This window comes from Talpa europaea, assembly GCF_964194135.1.
Source record: "Talpa europaea genome assembly, chromosome: 3".
NCBI lineage: Eukaryota > Metazoa > Chordata > Mammalia > Eulipotyphla > Talpidae > Talpa > Talpa europaea.
Genome location: NC_140069.1, coordinates 148,771,560 through 148,783,979, shown reverse-complemented (window position 1 = coordinate 148,783,979; position 12,420 = coordinate 148,771,560). Strand labels below are relative to the sequence as shown.

The window sequence follows — 12,420 nt, the reverse complement described above, 5'->3', positions numbered from 1 at the left end:
GTCTGGCGCGGGTGAGGGGTCGGCGGCGCGGCCGGGCCTGGCCGGGAAGGGTGTGGGAGCCCCGAGTGCCGGCAGGTGCCCGTCCCACCTCCACCCGGCGCCCTCCGCGGCCTCCATCCCCTCTTCCTCCCCCTCCCCGCGGCTCCGCGCACAAAGCAACTTCTGTCCCGGCGCCCGCAGATAATCCGGGGTGGGGGCGCATTCCCGGGGCCAGCCCCGACCGGCCCGAGGATTAGCATCTCTCCCGGCCCGGATTAGCGCCTTCGCCCCCCACCTGGGCAGGAGCCCCGCGGTGAGCGCGCGCATTCCAAGGCTCTCCCGGGCCGGCGGGGAGGCGCGGGCGGGACCCGGGGCGGGCAGCGCCGCCCCCGCGCCGGAGGGGCCAGGCCGCCGACCGGCCGGTCTCCCATCCCCGCGCGCCGCCGTCTGCGGCCCGACCCGCGTCCCGACCTGGCCCGGCCCCCTCCCGGCCCCCCTCCCGGCCCGGGGCAGCCCCGGCTGGGCGCCCAGCGACCCGGAAGGGCCGAGTGGGGGGTCGGGGGGGCGTCGTCTGGAGCCACCCGCGGGCTGGGGGCCGGCGGCGCCCCGCGAGGCCACCCCTGGGGGGCAGGGGCGCGGCCCGCTCGCCCTCGGGGGCCCAGACTCCGCCGACTACCAGCTCCTCGCTCCCCGCGGCATCTTGCGCCCCGAGACCTCGCGTCCCCGCCCTTCCTCCACTTCCACCCCTCCCGCCGCGCCCGCGTCCCCCTCCTCCCGCCTCCTCTCCCCTCCCCCCCGGGCCTCCCGCCGCCGCCCCGCCGCTCACCCGCTCGCTCCGGACTCCGCGCCCCGGGGGTCTCGGGGTCGCTCCCCGCGCCCCGGCGCCCTCGCGCGCTCCCGACGACTCCCCGGTGCCCACCTCGGGGCGCGCCCCCGCCGCTCCCAACTTCTCCCAACTCAACTTTCCCCCCGCGCCGCGCCGGCCAGCCCCCTGCGTGCGCGCCCCCCGCGCGCCGTGCGCGGCCCCGCGGGAGGCGGGAGCGGGGCGAGACCCGGCGGGGGCGCGCGCAGGCCCGGCCCGCCCCGGCCCGCCCCGGCCCGCGCCGGCCCGCCGCCCGGCCCCGCGAGGCCGCCGCCGGGCTCCCCGCCGGGACTGGGGCGCGCGGGGACGCCTCTCCCGGGCCCGCGGGCATCCCCGGCGGAAGGCGCCCGCCCCGCGCGGGGACCGGGCGGGAGCGCGGCTCGGGGGACCGGGCGGCTCGGGGGACCGGGCGGCTCGGGCGGGAGGGCGCCGACGAGCAGCCGCGGCGGGATCCGGGCTCGCCCCCGCCCCACAGGACGCCCCCGCCCCCTGAAAGCGCCTCTTGGGGTGGCGGGTGGAAGCGGGGTGATGGCGCCTGGAGGTCGGGTGCCGTTTGCCCCGGGCCGACTCTGCCCTGCCCCGTCCCCCGCGGTGCCCCGCCCCCGGCCCCCGGCCTCGGGGGGACCCCCTCCCACCGCCGCCTGTCGCCCCAGCTGTGGCTCCGCTTCCCCGCTACGTGACCCGGACAGGGGGCGCGCCCCGCCTTCCTCGGGCCGCCGCCGGGCGGGGCCCGCGCCGCCGAAATCGGGGCGCCGCCCGCGGGTAATGAACCCCGCCCGGCCCGCCCGGCCCGGCGCGCGGCCTCGGGACCGCAGCCCGGGCGCCCAGGCTGATGACAGGGCTCAGTGCCCCGCGCCGGGCGAGGTCGGGCCGCCGCGAGCGCCGCTTCGGCCCGCGCGTCCCCCGGGGGGCGGCGGCCGCCCCGGCCACACCCGGCGGGCGGGGTCCGTGCTGGGGGGGCTCCCGGGGCCCGGGGGTCGGCGCCACTGGCGGCCGGGGCCGAGCTCCGAGACGGCGGGCGGGGGCGAGGGGGCGGGGCTCTGGCGTGGGTGAACCCGGCCTCGGGGGGCTCCCCCGCCTCTCCCCAGCCCGGGGCACCGGGTCCGCAGAGCCGCCCGCGGGAAGACGCGGCCCCGCGCCCCGCGCCCTCCCCGGCCGGCCTGGGGGTCGCTGGGGGGCCCGGGGGAGGGGGCCGCCGCGCCGGGACGGCCAGGCGGCCTCGGGTGGCTCGGCAGCCGCAGCCGCTCAGGGCCCGGCCGCCTCGGGGCGCGGAGCCCCTGCCCGGGAGAAGCCGCGCTCCCGGGCGTGACGGCAGCGGGGCGCGCGGGGGCCGGCGCCGCCCGGAAGCGGACGCGCGGGGCTTCCTGGGACTTGAAGTCCAGGGCTCGCCTCCGCGCTGGACGCGGAGCCCCGGGAATCAAGTGCTGCAGAGCCCCGGAGCGCAGCCTGCCGGGGCTTGTAGTCTCTGCGGCGTACGATCTCGGGCACTCCTGAGGAACGTAGCCGTCCTAAGACTACAAGCCCCAGAAGCCCATGCGCAGGCAAGAGGGAGGGGCAGGACTGGAGGCTGGGGTCCCGCCTCCTCTGCAACGCCGCGGCCGGAGTCTTAGGACCGAGGGCCCGCAGGGGTCCCCGCGGCCGCCGCTATGCAGAAATACGAGAAACTGGAGAAGATTGGGGAAGGTAATGGGGCCGCGAGGTGTTCCTGCAAGAGCTTCCGTTGCAGACTCTTCAGCGTTGCCTGCAGCCCTGCCTCGTCCGTCCACCGTCATCAGTCCCCAGCAGACTCCGACTCAGCCCCGGCTGCAGCCCTGGCCCGAGCGTAGCCCTCCGTGCAGACACCGTCCTCCCCGCTAGCTCTTCCTGCAGACCCCCTCCCAGCCTACGCCGGGCCCTCCGACCTCAGCGCTTCCTGCATTGCCCGCCCCGCCCGCAGTTCTCGCAGCCGACCTCCGGCCGCAACACCCCTGCCGACCCTCCTCTCCCAGACCCTGCGCGCCTCTCCAGACCCTTCGGAAGCGCCGCCTTTATTCTAGACCTTCCAGCCCGGCTGCAGCAGCCTTCCCCGCAGCACACGCCCTCCCTTGGGCCATCCGCAGGCGCTTTCTCCGCCGCGTCCTCACGCCCCCACAGAGCTCCTCCAGGAGGCCGGGCCTTGGTTTTCAATCTCCTGCCTCACTCCTCCACGCGTCAGAAATAACTCTCCCCAGTGGGACGGCCCAGAGGGGGGAAGGGTGCCCCATCCTGCTCCTCAACCCCGACCTCCTTCTAGGCACCTATGGAACAGTGTTCAAGGCCAAAAACCGGGAGACCCATGAGATCGTGGCTCTGAAAAGAGTGAGGCTGGATGACGATGATGAGGTAGGCTGGACAGCGGCCTGCAGGGGCTCCGGGGCCTAGGCTGGGTGGGATGTGACTCTTGCTGCCCGGCCCCTCCCGTGTGTAGGGAGTGCCAAGTTCTGCCCTCCGCGAAATCTGCCTACTCAAAGAGCTGAAGCACAAGAACATCGTCAGGTGCGTAGCCGCCAGGCCCCGCCTTGTGTGTGGTCAGCCGGAGGTGGGAGCCCTGGAGGTGGGCTGGGCTGACACTGGGGTGGAGTCCCAGGCTTGCGGACCTGCCTGGCTGAGCCCCTCCTCCCCCTAGGCTGCACGATGTCCTGCACAGCGACAAGAAGCTGACTCTGGTGTTTGAGTTCTGCGACCAGGTGAAAGGGGCTTGGGGATAGCAGCCTTGGGAGGAGGGTAGAGGGGCCCAGACCGAGGGCCCCATAAACTCTGTCCCGTACCCCCACCCTGTCCCTGTGTAGGACCTTAAGAAGTATTTTGACAGCTGCAACGGTGACCTAGACTCTGAAATTGTGAAGGTGAGCGGCCTGGGGCCCAGGGGACCCATTGAGGCCGGGGTTGGGGTCTGCCTTCAGCTTTGGGGTCCAAGTTGAGGCCATGAACAGGGACGCTCTGGGGTGTCAGGGGGAGGAGCAAACCCTGCCCCTGCCCTCAAGAAGCCCCACCTGAGCCAGCGTTTTCCGTGATCTCTTTGGCCTGACGGTAACGCTGCCAGGTCACTACGTGACTTACCCTTGAGAGGTGAGCGAGTGAGGTTCCCGAGGGTCCTTCATTCCCTCCAAAAGCACTTGTGGCCGCTTTGCCCTGCGCCCGGGGCTGTTGAGGCCCAGGACCGAGTGCCTTGTCCCAGTTCCGGGGGAAGTAAAGGCCGGATAATGATAGAGCACAGTGTAGGTGTTGAGGGCTGCTGTGTGTGTGGCCAGCGAGGCCAGGGACGTTCCGGAAAGGTGGGGGCCAGAGCCCCTTTGCCATTTTCCTCGAACGCCTAGCGCAGTGCAGAAGGGGTCCTTGGAGCTGACCTAGCGATGTCACCCCGAGCGTGGCGGTGAACGAGTGATGGCAGGCCGAGCTGGGTGCTGGGGGTGGGCTTTGGGTGGAGTTTCGAGGCTAAGCAGAGGGTAAGCGGCAGCAGGGGCTGCTCCAGCACAGCCTCCTCTCCAGAGGGTGTGACCCCCCCCCCCAGTCATTCCTCTTCCAGCTGCTGAAAGGCCTGGGCTTCTGTCACAGCCGCAACGTACTGCACAGGGACCTGAAGCCTCAGAACCTGCTCATAAACAGGGTGCGTCTTGGGGAGAGGGTGGGAAGTGGGGTGTGGGGTGGCTGGAACCAAGAGCCGTCAGCTGAGGGCTGGACAGTGGAGCGGGGAGGCTGCTGCCCTGCGGTGGGCGAAGCCCTTTTGCCTGTCCCTCCCTTCTCCGCGCAGAACGGGGAGCTGAAATTGGCAGACTTCGGCCTGGCTCGAGCCTTTGGCATCCCTGTGCGCTGTTACTCGGCTGAGGTGAGCGGGGACGGGCTCTGGGGTGTGGGGAGTCCCCAGCGAGCACCTCAGCTGCTCCTCCAGGCCCCAAACACTCTTTTCCTCTGTTCTCTGAGCCCCCTCCTACCCAGCCCTGTAAGTGTGGGTGGGGTTTTCCCCAGGTGGTCACGCTCTGGTACCGCCCACCGGATGTCCTCTTTGGGGCCAAGCTGTACTCCACGTCCATCGACATGTGGTCAGCCGGCTGCATCTTCGCAGGTGACGTGGTGGGGCCTGGGGTGCTTTCTCTCCCACTGAGTGGGCAGACAGGGTCTGGAGGGCCCTCTTTGGGGAAGGGAGAGGGAGCCCAGGAGGGGAGGAGGGTACAGGCTGCAGCACCCAGGGGTGTGAGGGCTTCCTCATGTGTCTCCTCCGCTTACCCCACCTCTCTCTAGAGCTGGCCAACGCTGGGCGGCCGCTCTTCCCTGGCAACGACGTGGACGACCAGCTGAAGAGGATCTTCCGATATCCTCCCGGCCCCTCTGCCCAAGCCCCCGGAGCGCTGTTGGGCAGGGGGCGCCCTGGGGGCTGCTGCAGGAGTGGGTGGGCTGCAGTGCCCCCCCGAGAGTGAGGGACTGAGAGCAAAGAGTGGTGGACACCCCCGGTTGTCACAGGCAGGCGCACCCTGCAGCTGGAGGGCGGAGCCGGTAGGCTTGGAGGGCACATGGGGGGACAGAGCCAAGAGGATCTGCTCCCGCTGAGCAGTGGCCCCCGAGGATGCCCACACGCGGGCAGGAGGGCGGCTCATGCAGGAAGGGCAGGCGGGCAGGCTCGCTGCCACCGATGCCGGGTTTGGGCTCATGGTGCCTGTCTGTAAAGCGCCTGGCCCACTGTCCACCGCTCCAGGGGCCGGGTAAGTGAGGAGGGTGGGTGGGTATGAAGAATGGCCCGGGAGGGGAAGAGCCACCCCCGTCCCTTTCCACCTAAGTGGCCCTTGACCCCCTGGACACGCTGCTGGGGACGCCCACGGAGGAGCAGTGGCCTGCCATGACCAAGCTGCCGGATTACAAGGTGCGCCGGCGGGTCGGGGCATTCATCAGGGCCCCTCGTTTCCTGGCCCTGACGGCCTCCCTGCCCCCGCGCCCTGGCCTGACTCTCCCCCCGCCCCCCCAGCCCTACCCGATGTACCCAGCCACCACGTCCCTGGTGAACGTCGTGCCCAAGCTCAATGCCACGGGGAGGGACTTGCTACAGGTGAGCAAGGGCAGGGTGGAGGGTGGGTTAGGGACACATGTCTGGGGACCCTGACGACCCCCCTTTTCTCTGCCCCCCAGAACCTCCTGAAGTGCAACCCTGTCCAGCGCATCTCGGCAGAGGAGGCCCTGCAGCACCCCTATTTCTCCGACTTCTGTCCCCCCTAGGCTCTGGAACCCTGGCTGCCAGGCTGGGGCCTGGTTGGTTGAAGCCCCTCCTGGGAGGGGAGGCAAAGCGGGGATGCCGTGCGCTGAGCCCCAGCTGTGCTGGGCCCGGGCCCAGGGCCCTCGCTCACGGGCCGACTCCCCTTGGACTTTATTTAATTTCATAAATTGGCTCCTTTCCCACAGCCTGGCTGGCGCATGAGTGCTCTGGACGGGTGGGTTCTGGGGGCAGGGGTCTTACGCCCACGGTCCTGCGCCCGGCTCAGACCCACGCGGCCGACTTCCCGTCGTCTGAGTGACCCGAGGCGCCTGGAGCCCGCGGCTCTCAGCCTGGGGCTGGGCGGCTGCAGCTGCGCCCATGCTCCCCGCTTGCCCCGCGCGCAGGGGACGGTCACGGGGCTGGGCAGGCAAGACCGGCCTGGGCTTCCCCAGAGGGACTGGGAAGTGCGGGCCTTCCCGGGGGCTGCCTGTGTCCCTGCCTCACCCCCTGCGCACCGCCTGGGGCTGGGAGACCCAAAGCTGGGGTCACGTCAGGAACAGGCCTCTTGCTGGTTTTCCAACATTTGGGGCGTGGGGTAGCCAAGAAGATGGGCTTGGGCCCGGGTGTGCCCTGCTGGCAGGGGTGGCGTGGGGTGGCGTGGGGTGGGGGGCCCTCCCGCCCCGCCTCCAGCTGGGGCCGCCTGCTCCTGGGGAGAGGAGCTGTTTGTGGGGAGCCACGGGTGGCTGCTGGGGCGGGCTGCGGCGTGTTCCCGAGGAACGGGCCTGTCTCCTCCCGGCCCCGAGCCTGCCCCAGCGCTTGGGTTTGCGGTCCGCGCCGGCGCAGCAGGGGCTCCTGGGGCCTCACCGGCGCCTCCCGCTGTTGTGCTCCCCAGGAGCCCCTGGCCCCGCCCCTCCGCGAGGCCCCGCCCCTCCGCGAGGCCCCGCCCGCCGCCACGCCTGTCTCGGGGTGACGGCCCTGGGCCCTGGCCTTGAGCTGCTGGCCTTGGCCCGCGGTCTTGCCTCTTAAGAGGAGCACCCGAGGCTGACGCACCAGAACTTTATTTAAGGTGAAGGTGGCAAGGCCAGGCAGGCCAGTCACGTCCGGGGCGCGCAGGTGTGGCCCTGGCACAGTCATGGGCGCTAGAGCCGCGTGACCAGGTAGCAGGTGCGGTGGGAGGCAGAGAGCGTCTTGGTGACAGCACAGGGAGGGGTGGGGGGCCTGGGGAAGAGACCGCAGCGCTGGGCGGGGCCGCTCCACTGCCCTGCTGGCGCCCCGGCCCTCCTGGACCTGAACTTCACCTCCTGGGCCAGACCTGGCCCCCCCCCACCCTGACCTTAGGGGGCCGTTTTGTGTTACCTGGGGCCCAGGCTGCGGTGGGGAGCTTGGGTTTGGTGGCTGCCCAGCCCTTCCTGAAGCTGCGGGAGGAGGGACAGGGTCAGAGGAGGGGCGAGTCCTCCAGGGATGCCAGGTGAGCCCGCACTGGGGAGGGCGGGGGGAGACGGCTGTTACCAGGTTGGTGCTGGCGTGCCTTTGGGAGCGCTTGCGGTGCCAGAAGTATCTCAGGACCCTATCTCGGAGCACCTGGGCACGGGAGGAGGTGGCCAGTGCAGCCTTCCCACCCCGGATCCCCGGCTCATGCCTCCCCGCCCCATGGGGCCCCGGCCTACCTCGCAGAGGTAGTCCAGGATCTCGAGGATGGTGAGCAGGCTGGCCCCGATGAACAGCCCCATCTGGCCCCCAATGTCGCCTGTGGAGACGGGACCCCGGTCAGCTCGGCCCCTGCCCCGCCCGACCTCCGCGCCCCCAGAGCACCCCGTGCGCGAGACACACACACACCGAGCAGCTCCGACACCTCGTAGGCCCTCATCTGCTCCACCGTCTCGTAGTTGAGGGCCTCGAAGAAGATGTCCAGCACCAGCACGTTCTCCCTGGGGAAGCGAGGCCGGGAGAGCTGGATGGACACTCGCTGGTCCCGCTGCCGGCGGAGGCGCCCACTCTGCCCGGGCGGGAGGGCGGGAGGGAGGGAGGGAGGGAGGGCCCCTCCGCGCAGGAGACGGCGGGGGAAGGTGCGTGGCCCGGCCCGTGAGGGCGGGGAGCGCGCCGGCAGCCCCCCCCCCCCCCCCCCCGCCCGCTCACGCGATGTAGGCCTCGCTGCGGTTGTGTTTCCGGGCCAGGTAGCGCGCGGCGGCGCGGCTGGGGATGCGCACCATGGAGAGCTCCTTGGCGTAGCGCGTGCTGGCGCAGGGCGTGGGGCAGGCGCACGCGTCCTTCCGCAGCAGGGCGTCTGCGGGCCGGGCCGGGGGTGGTCAGGGCCGCCGGGGGGGGGGGGGGGCGGGGGGGGCAGCGGGGAGGGGCTGGGGTCCAGGGGACGCGGCGGGCGCGGGAGGCCCCTTACCCAGCGCCTGGTAGGCGCAGTCCTTGTACTGCTGGGGGCTGCACACGGGCGCGCTGCCTGCGGGAGAGGGAGGCAGCTCCAGGCGGGCCCGGCCCCTCACACCCCCTGCCCCACCGTGAGACCCTCCGCCCCCCACCTCCGCCCCTCACCCGGCATGTGCATCATTCTGCAGCCGCACTTCCGAGCCACGTAGCGACTTTCGCAGGCCAGGCGACACCCCATTAGGGTATAGGGAGGGCTAGGGCCTGGGGTGGGGCTCGGGGCACCCAGGGGACCAGATGGTTCCTGCTCAAAGTCAGGGTCCAGAGACACGGAGCTGCAGTCGCCCCAGGGCGGGGGCAGGAAGCTCAGCTGTCGGGGGCTGGTTAAGGAGAGAGCTGGAGAGTGAGCCCAGGGGGGTGTGAGCTGCGGGGTGGGCTGGAGCCCTGGGGTGGGGGTGGGGGGCTGAGGAGGGCTCGGGAGGCAAGGCCAGGATACTTGCTGCTGCTGGCAGGACACGAAGGTCTGGTAGCCTGGGGCCACCCCAAAGCCCAGCTGGTCGATGCTGGGCGGCTCCTCCTGGCTGTGGATCTGCACTCGGATGCCCGCCTCAAATGGGGTCTCCTCTGCAGGGGGAGGGGGGCCCTGAGGCCCGAGTCCCAGGGGGCCCTCTGCTGTACGCCCCCTCTCCCCAGGTTGTGCTGCGCCAACCCGACAGGATACGCCTTCAGGGCCTGCCCAGCACCTTCTCCTTCCCTCTGCACCCATCTGTGCACCCCCAGCTTGCGCATGTGCTCTCCTACCTGTGTCCTTCCACACGGGCAGATACTCGTCCTGTTGGACGTCCAGCATGATCTCCAGCCCATTGCCTGCACCGCTCCGGGGTGTGGTGAGAAGCTCGGCCCCGTTGGTGCCAGAGTTAAATGTGTAGCACTGGCCCATCCGCGTGAAGATCTCAGGGGGCGGGGGGCAGAGGTGACAGCTCAGCAGAGAGCAGCAAGCCCGCCAGCCCTTCCCCCATGCCAACACAGGACCACAGGCCTCCTTCGTCCCCCCTTTGAACACCAAGCCCACGTCTCAGCACCGCCCTCATGCAGGCGCTTGGAGGTGAACCCTCCCGCCCCATCACTTCCAGAGGGCACAGGTGTTCTTTGGAAGGCCTCGGGCCCTCTGGGGCTGGCGAATGTGAAAGAGGCAGGCAGAACACAAGTCCCAGCGCCCCGGCAGAGTAAGGGGCCTTCTGCCCTAGTGCAGGCCCACTAGAGACTCCCCAGCCCTCGCACCCCCACCCCCAGAACAGTGTATGCACACCAGACCTCAGAGCCAGGCTGGGCGAGTGTGCATGTGCTGCACTGCAGTTGGCTGGGCGCCAGGGAGGGGACCCAAGAAGGACAGTGTCCTGGGCTGGACAGAAAGGCACTGGGGTGGGAGGGGGACATGGCCTGGCTGGGGAAGACGGGCTCCTCGGCGAGAGTGGCAAGGTTCCCTGGCTTTGGTAAGACCAGGCCTTTGGGTTCAGGCTTGGGTTGGCGGGAGCCCCGGGTCCCCAGGGCTTAGCCCCGGGTCCCCAGGGCTTGGCCAGCTCACCGTGGTGAAGTTCTCGGGCCCGCACGGCCTGCCTCGGAAGCGGCAGTCCAGCAGCATGTCCTCCAGGGTGTGCGCGGCCCGGGCGTAGAGTCGGGCCATGTCGAAGGTGGGACTGGGCATGAAGCCGGGCGGCGCGGGGGGCCGGCCCAGGGCGCGCAGGAAGGCGGCGTGCTCGTGCGGCTCCAGGCCCAGCAGCGTGGGCCCGGCCCAGTGCAGGTCGTTGGGCGTGAGGCGCGAGCGGCGCAGCGGGTTGATGTTGCACAGGGTCACGGCCGGGAAGGTGAGGCGGTGGCTCTCGCACTCGTCCAGGGTCGTCTTGTGGTGGAACTCCCTGTAGTAGCGCACGCGGCCGGCCACCTGGTAGAGGAAGACGGCCAGCGACAGGAGCACGGCCAGGGCCCACAGCGCGCGGCGCGGCGTCAAGCCCCCGGGGCCGAAGACGTGGCCCAGCCCGTGCAGCGTGCAGCTGCTGGCGAACACGCGGATGTCTGAGGTCGGCCGTCGGGCCTCCTCTGGCCCGCAGTGGGGCTTCATGACCGGAGCCCAGGCCCCGGGGCCGGGCTGGCGGGGCTGGGAAGGAGAGTGAGCCGGTCCGGGGCTGGGGGCGAGCGAGGATGCGGGGGCCGGGCGAGGGTCGCTGCAGGTGGGGCGAGGAGAGGAGCCAAGCCCGCGGTGGGGTGGCACTGGCCTGGCTGGAGGGTGCGGTGTCTGGTCGTCCTGCGCGGCCCCCCAGGAACAGGCCGAGGCTGCTCCGGGCTCGGCGCCGGGCTGGGCTCTGCAGCAAGGAGCAGGTAGGGCGCGGGCGACTGGAAGAGGACGGCTGTGCTGGAGGCTGCTCCGCCGAGCCTGAGCTGCCGCAGAGGATTGGGTTTCAGCAGCGAGGGGGCCAGGGGGGCCGGCAGAGCAGTCTGGGGGGGAGGTCCCTGGGGCCCCAGGCTGAGCCATTAGTGCTGTGGGATGGGGGGGGCCTGTGGAGGCCAGAGGCGCCAGCGGGAAACCACAGCTGTCCTGGGTGGGGCTTGCAGGGGGCCAGGGAGAGTTGAGGCCGGGTGCCTTGTGGGTCCGCAGCTTCCCAGCCGAGCGCCGTGAAGTCCAGCCTGAGGTCAGCCGCTGACCCTTGACCCAGCCCCGCCCGCCCTCCCCGCCCTCCTGCCCGGGATGTTTGTGGTCTCACGGAGAGCGGGGCTGGCCCATGACCAAGCTGGCCAGTGGTGGGAGTTTGGCTGCGCTGGTTCCTCTTTCTGAGCCCCCAGCGTCCCGGCGACGGCCCGGCCTCTTCAGGCCCAGGGCCAGGGGCTGTCTCTCTCGAGGGACCCCCTTCCCACCGCCTCTGCTCAGGCCCTCCTGCCTCTGCCCGGGCGGGGGCTCGCGCGCCACGGCCCCAGGTGGAACGCGTGTGCCCGGGGAGCTCACGTCTTTTTTCTTTTAAGTCTCGGGAGCACGCGACCCCCGGGCCCCGGAGCGTGTCCCCGTCCTTGGCGACCGCGCGCTACCCCATCATGCCGCTGCACCCCGCTTGCGTGCTCACGCCCCCATCATGGTCATGGGGGTTTCCAGCCTCTCGCAGCAGAGGGCTCTCAGCAGCGCGTGCAGAGCCGAGCTCCCTGAAGCAAAGGCCGGGCCGAGGCCGGCCAGGTGATGGGATGACTCGCCGTGCCCGCCGCGGGAGCCGCTCCGGCGTGGGCCTCTGCGCCACGGACACGCCCTTTCTGCCCGGGCGCCGGCCCGACGATGCTGCTGAAGACCCGCGGGGACAGCGGTGGGGGCGGGGGACAGACACCTCCAAAACAGGCGTCTGCAGGGGCAGAACCAGGGTCCGAGGCGGCGTGGGCTCCGCGGAGGTGCAGGGGGCGAGCGGGCAGCAGAGAGGCTGGGCAGCTGCGAGTCAAGGGCCCGACTCGGGGCCACAGGGGCCGCGCCAGCAGGCCGTGTGGGGCGGTCAGGGCCCAACGAGCCCCGCCCATGGGAGCTTTGCTCCTGGCCTCCGGGGGCCCGGAAGTGGGAGCCGTGGCGCTGCAGGACAGAGAGCGAGCACGACCTTTCCTTGCTGACAGAAATCACTTCTATTCCGTCTCCTCCGACAAAGCACTCGAGGACCCCGGGTGCACACCGCGGGCTGGGAGCAGAAAACGACACAGTTCACCCGACGCCGAGCTGCGGTCACCTGTGCCCCGTGTGTCCTGAGACCAGGGGCAGGGAGGCCTTGTCCCTGACCGTGGCGCGGTGGCAGAGGACAGGGGCTTAAGGAACAGGACACAGCCGGTGGCTAAAGGTTTATTGCCCAGTCCTGACCACCGTCGGAAGTTGCAGCACCAGCAGTGTCGAGCTGACCACAGGTTATCCCGTTTAGTCTTCAAACAAGCTCTCGAGATTAAGTGCAGCCTGGCTTCCGGTCGGCGCCCACAGCAGGCGCCAAGC

The 12,420-nt window shown here is 71.1% G+C and overlaps 2 protein-coding genes across 3 annotated transcripts; one reads left to right on the top strand and one right to left on the bottom strand.

Annotated features, from left to right (window-relative positions):
* Positions 1–2,487: 2,487 nt before the first annotated feature.
* Positions 2,488–6,237, top strand: CDK5 (cyclin dependent kinase 5; the record flags this gene model as incomplete). 2 transcript variants are annotated; one of them, XM_084229970.1, is made up of 12 exons in its annotated part: positions 2,488–2,524; positions 3,114–3,202; positions 3,288–3,355; positions 3,486–3,546; positions 3,649–3,705; positions 4,371–4,466; positions 4,611–4,685; positions 4,826–4,922; positions 5,099–5,168; positions 5,654–5,714; positions 5,817–5,897; positions 5,978–6,237. In XM_084229970.1, the coding sequence occupies 12 exons, from the start codon at positions 2,488–2,490 to the stop codon at positions 6,062–6,064; spliced, it is 879 nt and encodes a 292-aa protein (XP_084086096.1). In that variant the 3' UTR covers positions 6,065–6,237. The 2 variants fall into 2 exon arrangements, with proteins under 2 accessions (XP_084086096.1, XP_084086097.1); XM_084229971.1 differs by lacking the exon at positions 4,371–4,466.
* A 943-nt stretch (positions 6,238–7,180) lies between these two features.
* On the bottom strand, positions 7,181–10,638 carry ASIC3 (acid sensing ion channel subunit 3; the record flags this gene model as incomplete). The annotated part of the gene is made up of 11 exons (XM_084229740.1): positions 10,003–10,638; positions 9,219–9,369; positions 8,914–9,041; positions 8,586–8,787; positions 8,437–8,493; positions 8,178–8,325; positions 7,878–7,969; positions 7,709–7,788; positions 7,551–7,622; positions 7,398–7,456; positions 7,181–7,259 (listed from the first exon to the last, which is right to left on the bottom strand). The coding sequence occupies exons 1-11, from the start codon at positions 10,534–10,536 to the stop codon at positions 7,181–7,183; spliced, it is 1,602 nt and encodes a 533-aa protein (XP_084085866.1). The 5' UTR covers positions 10,537–10,638.
* Between the last annotated feature and the right edge of the window lie 1,782 nt (positions 10,639–12,420).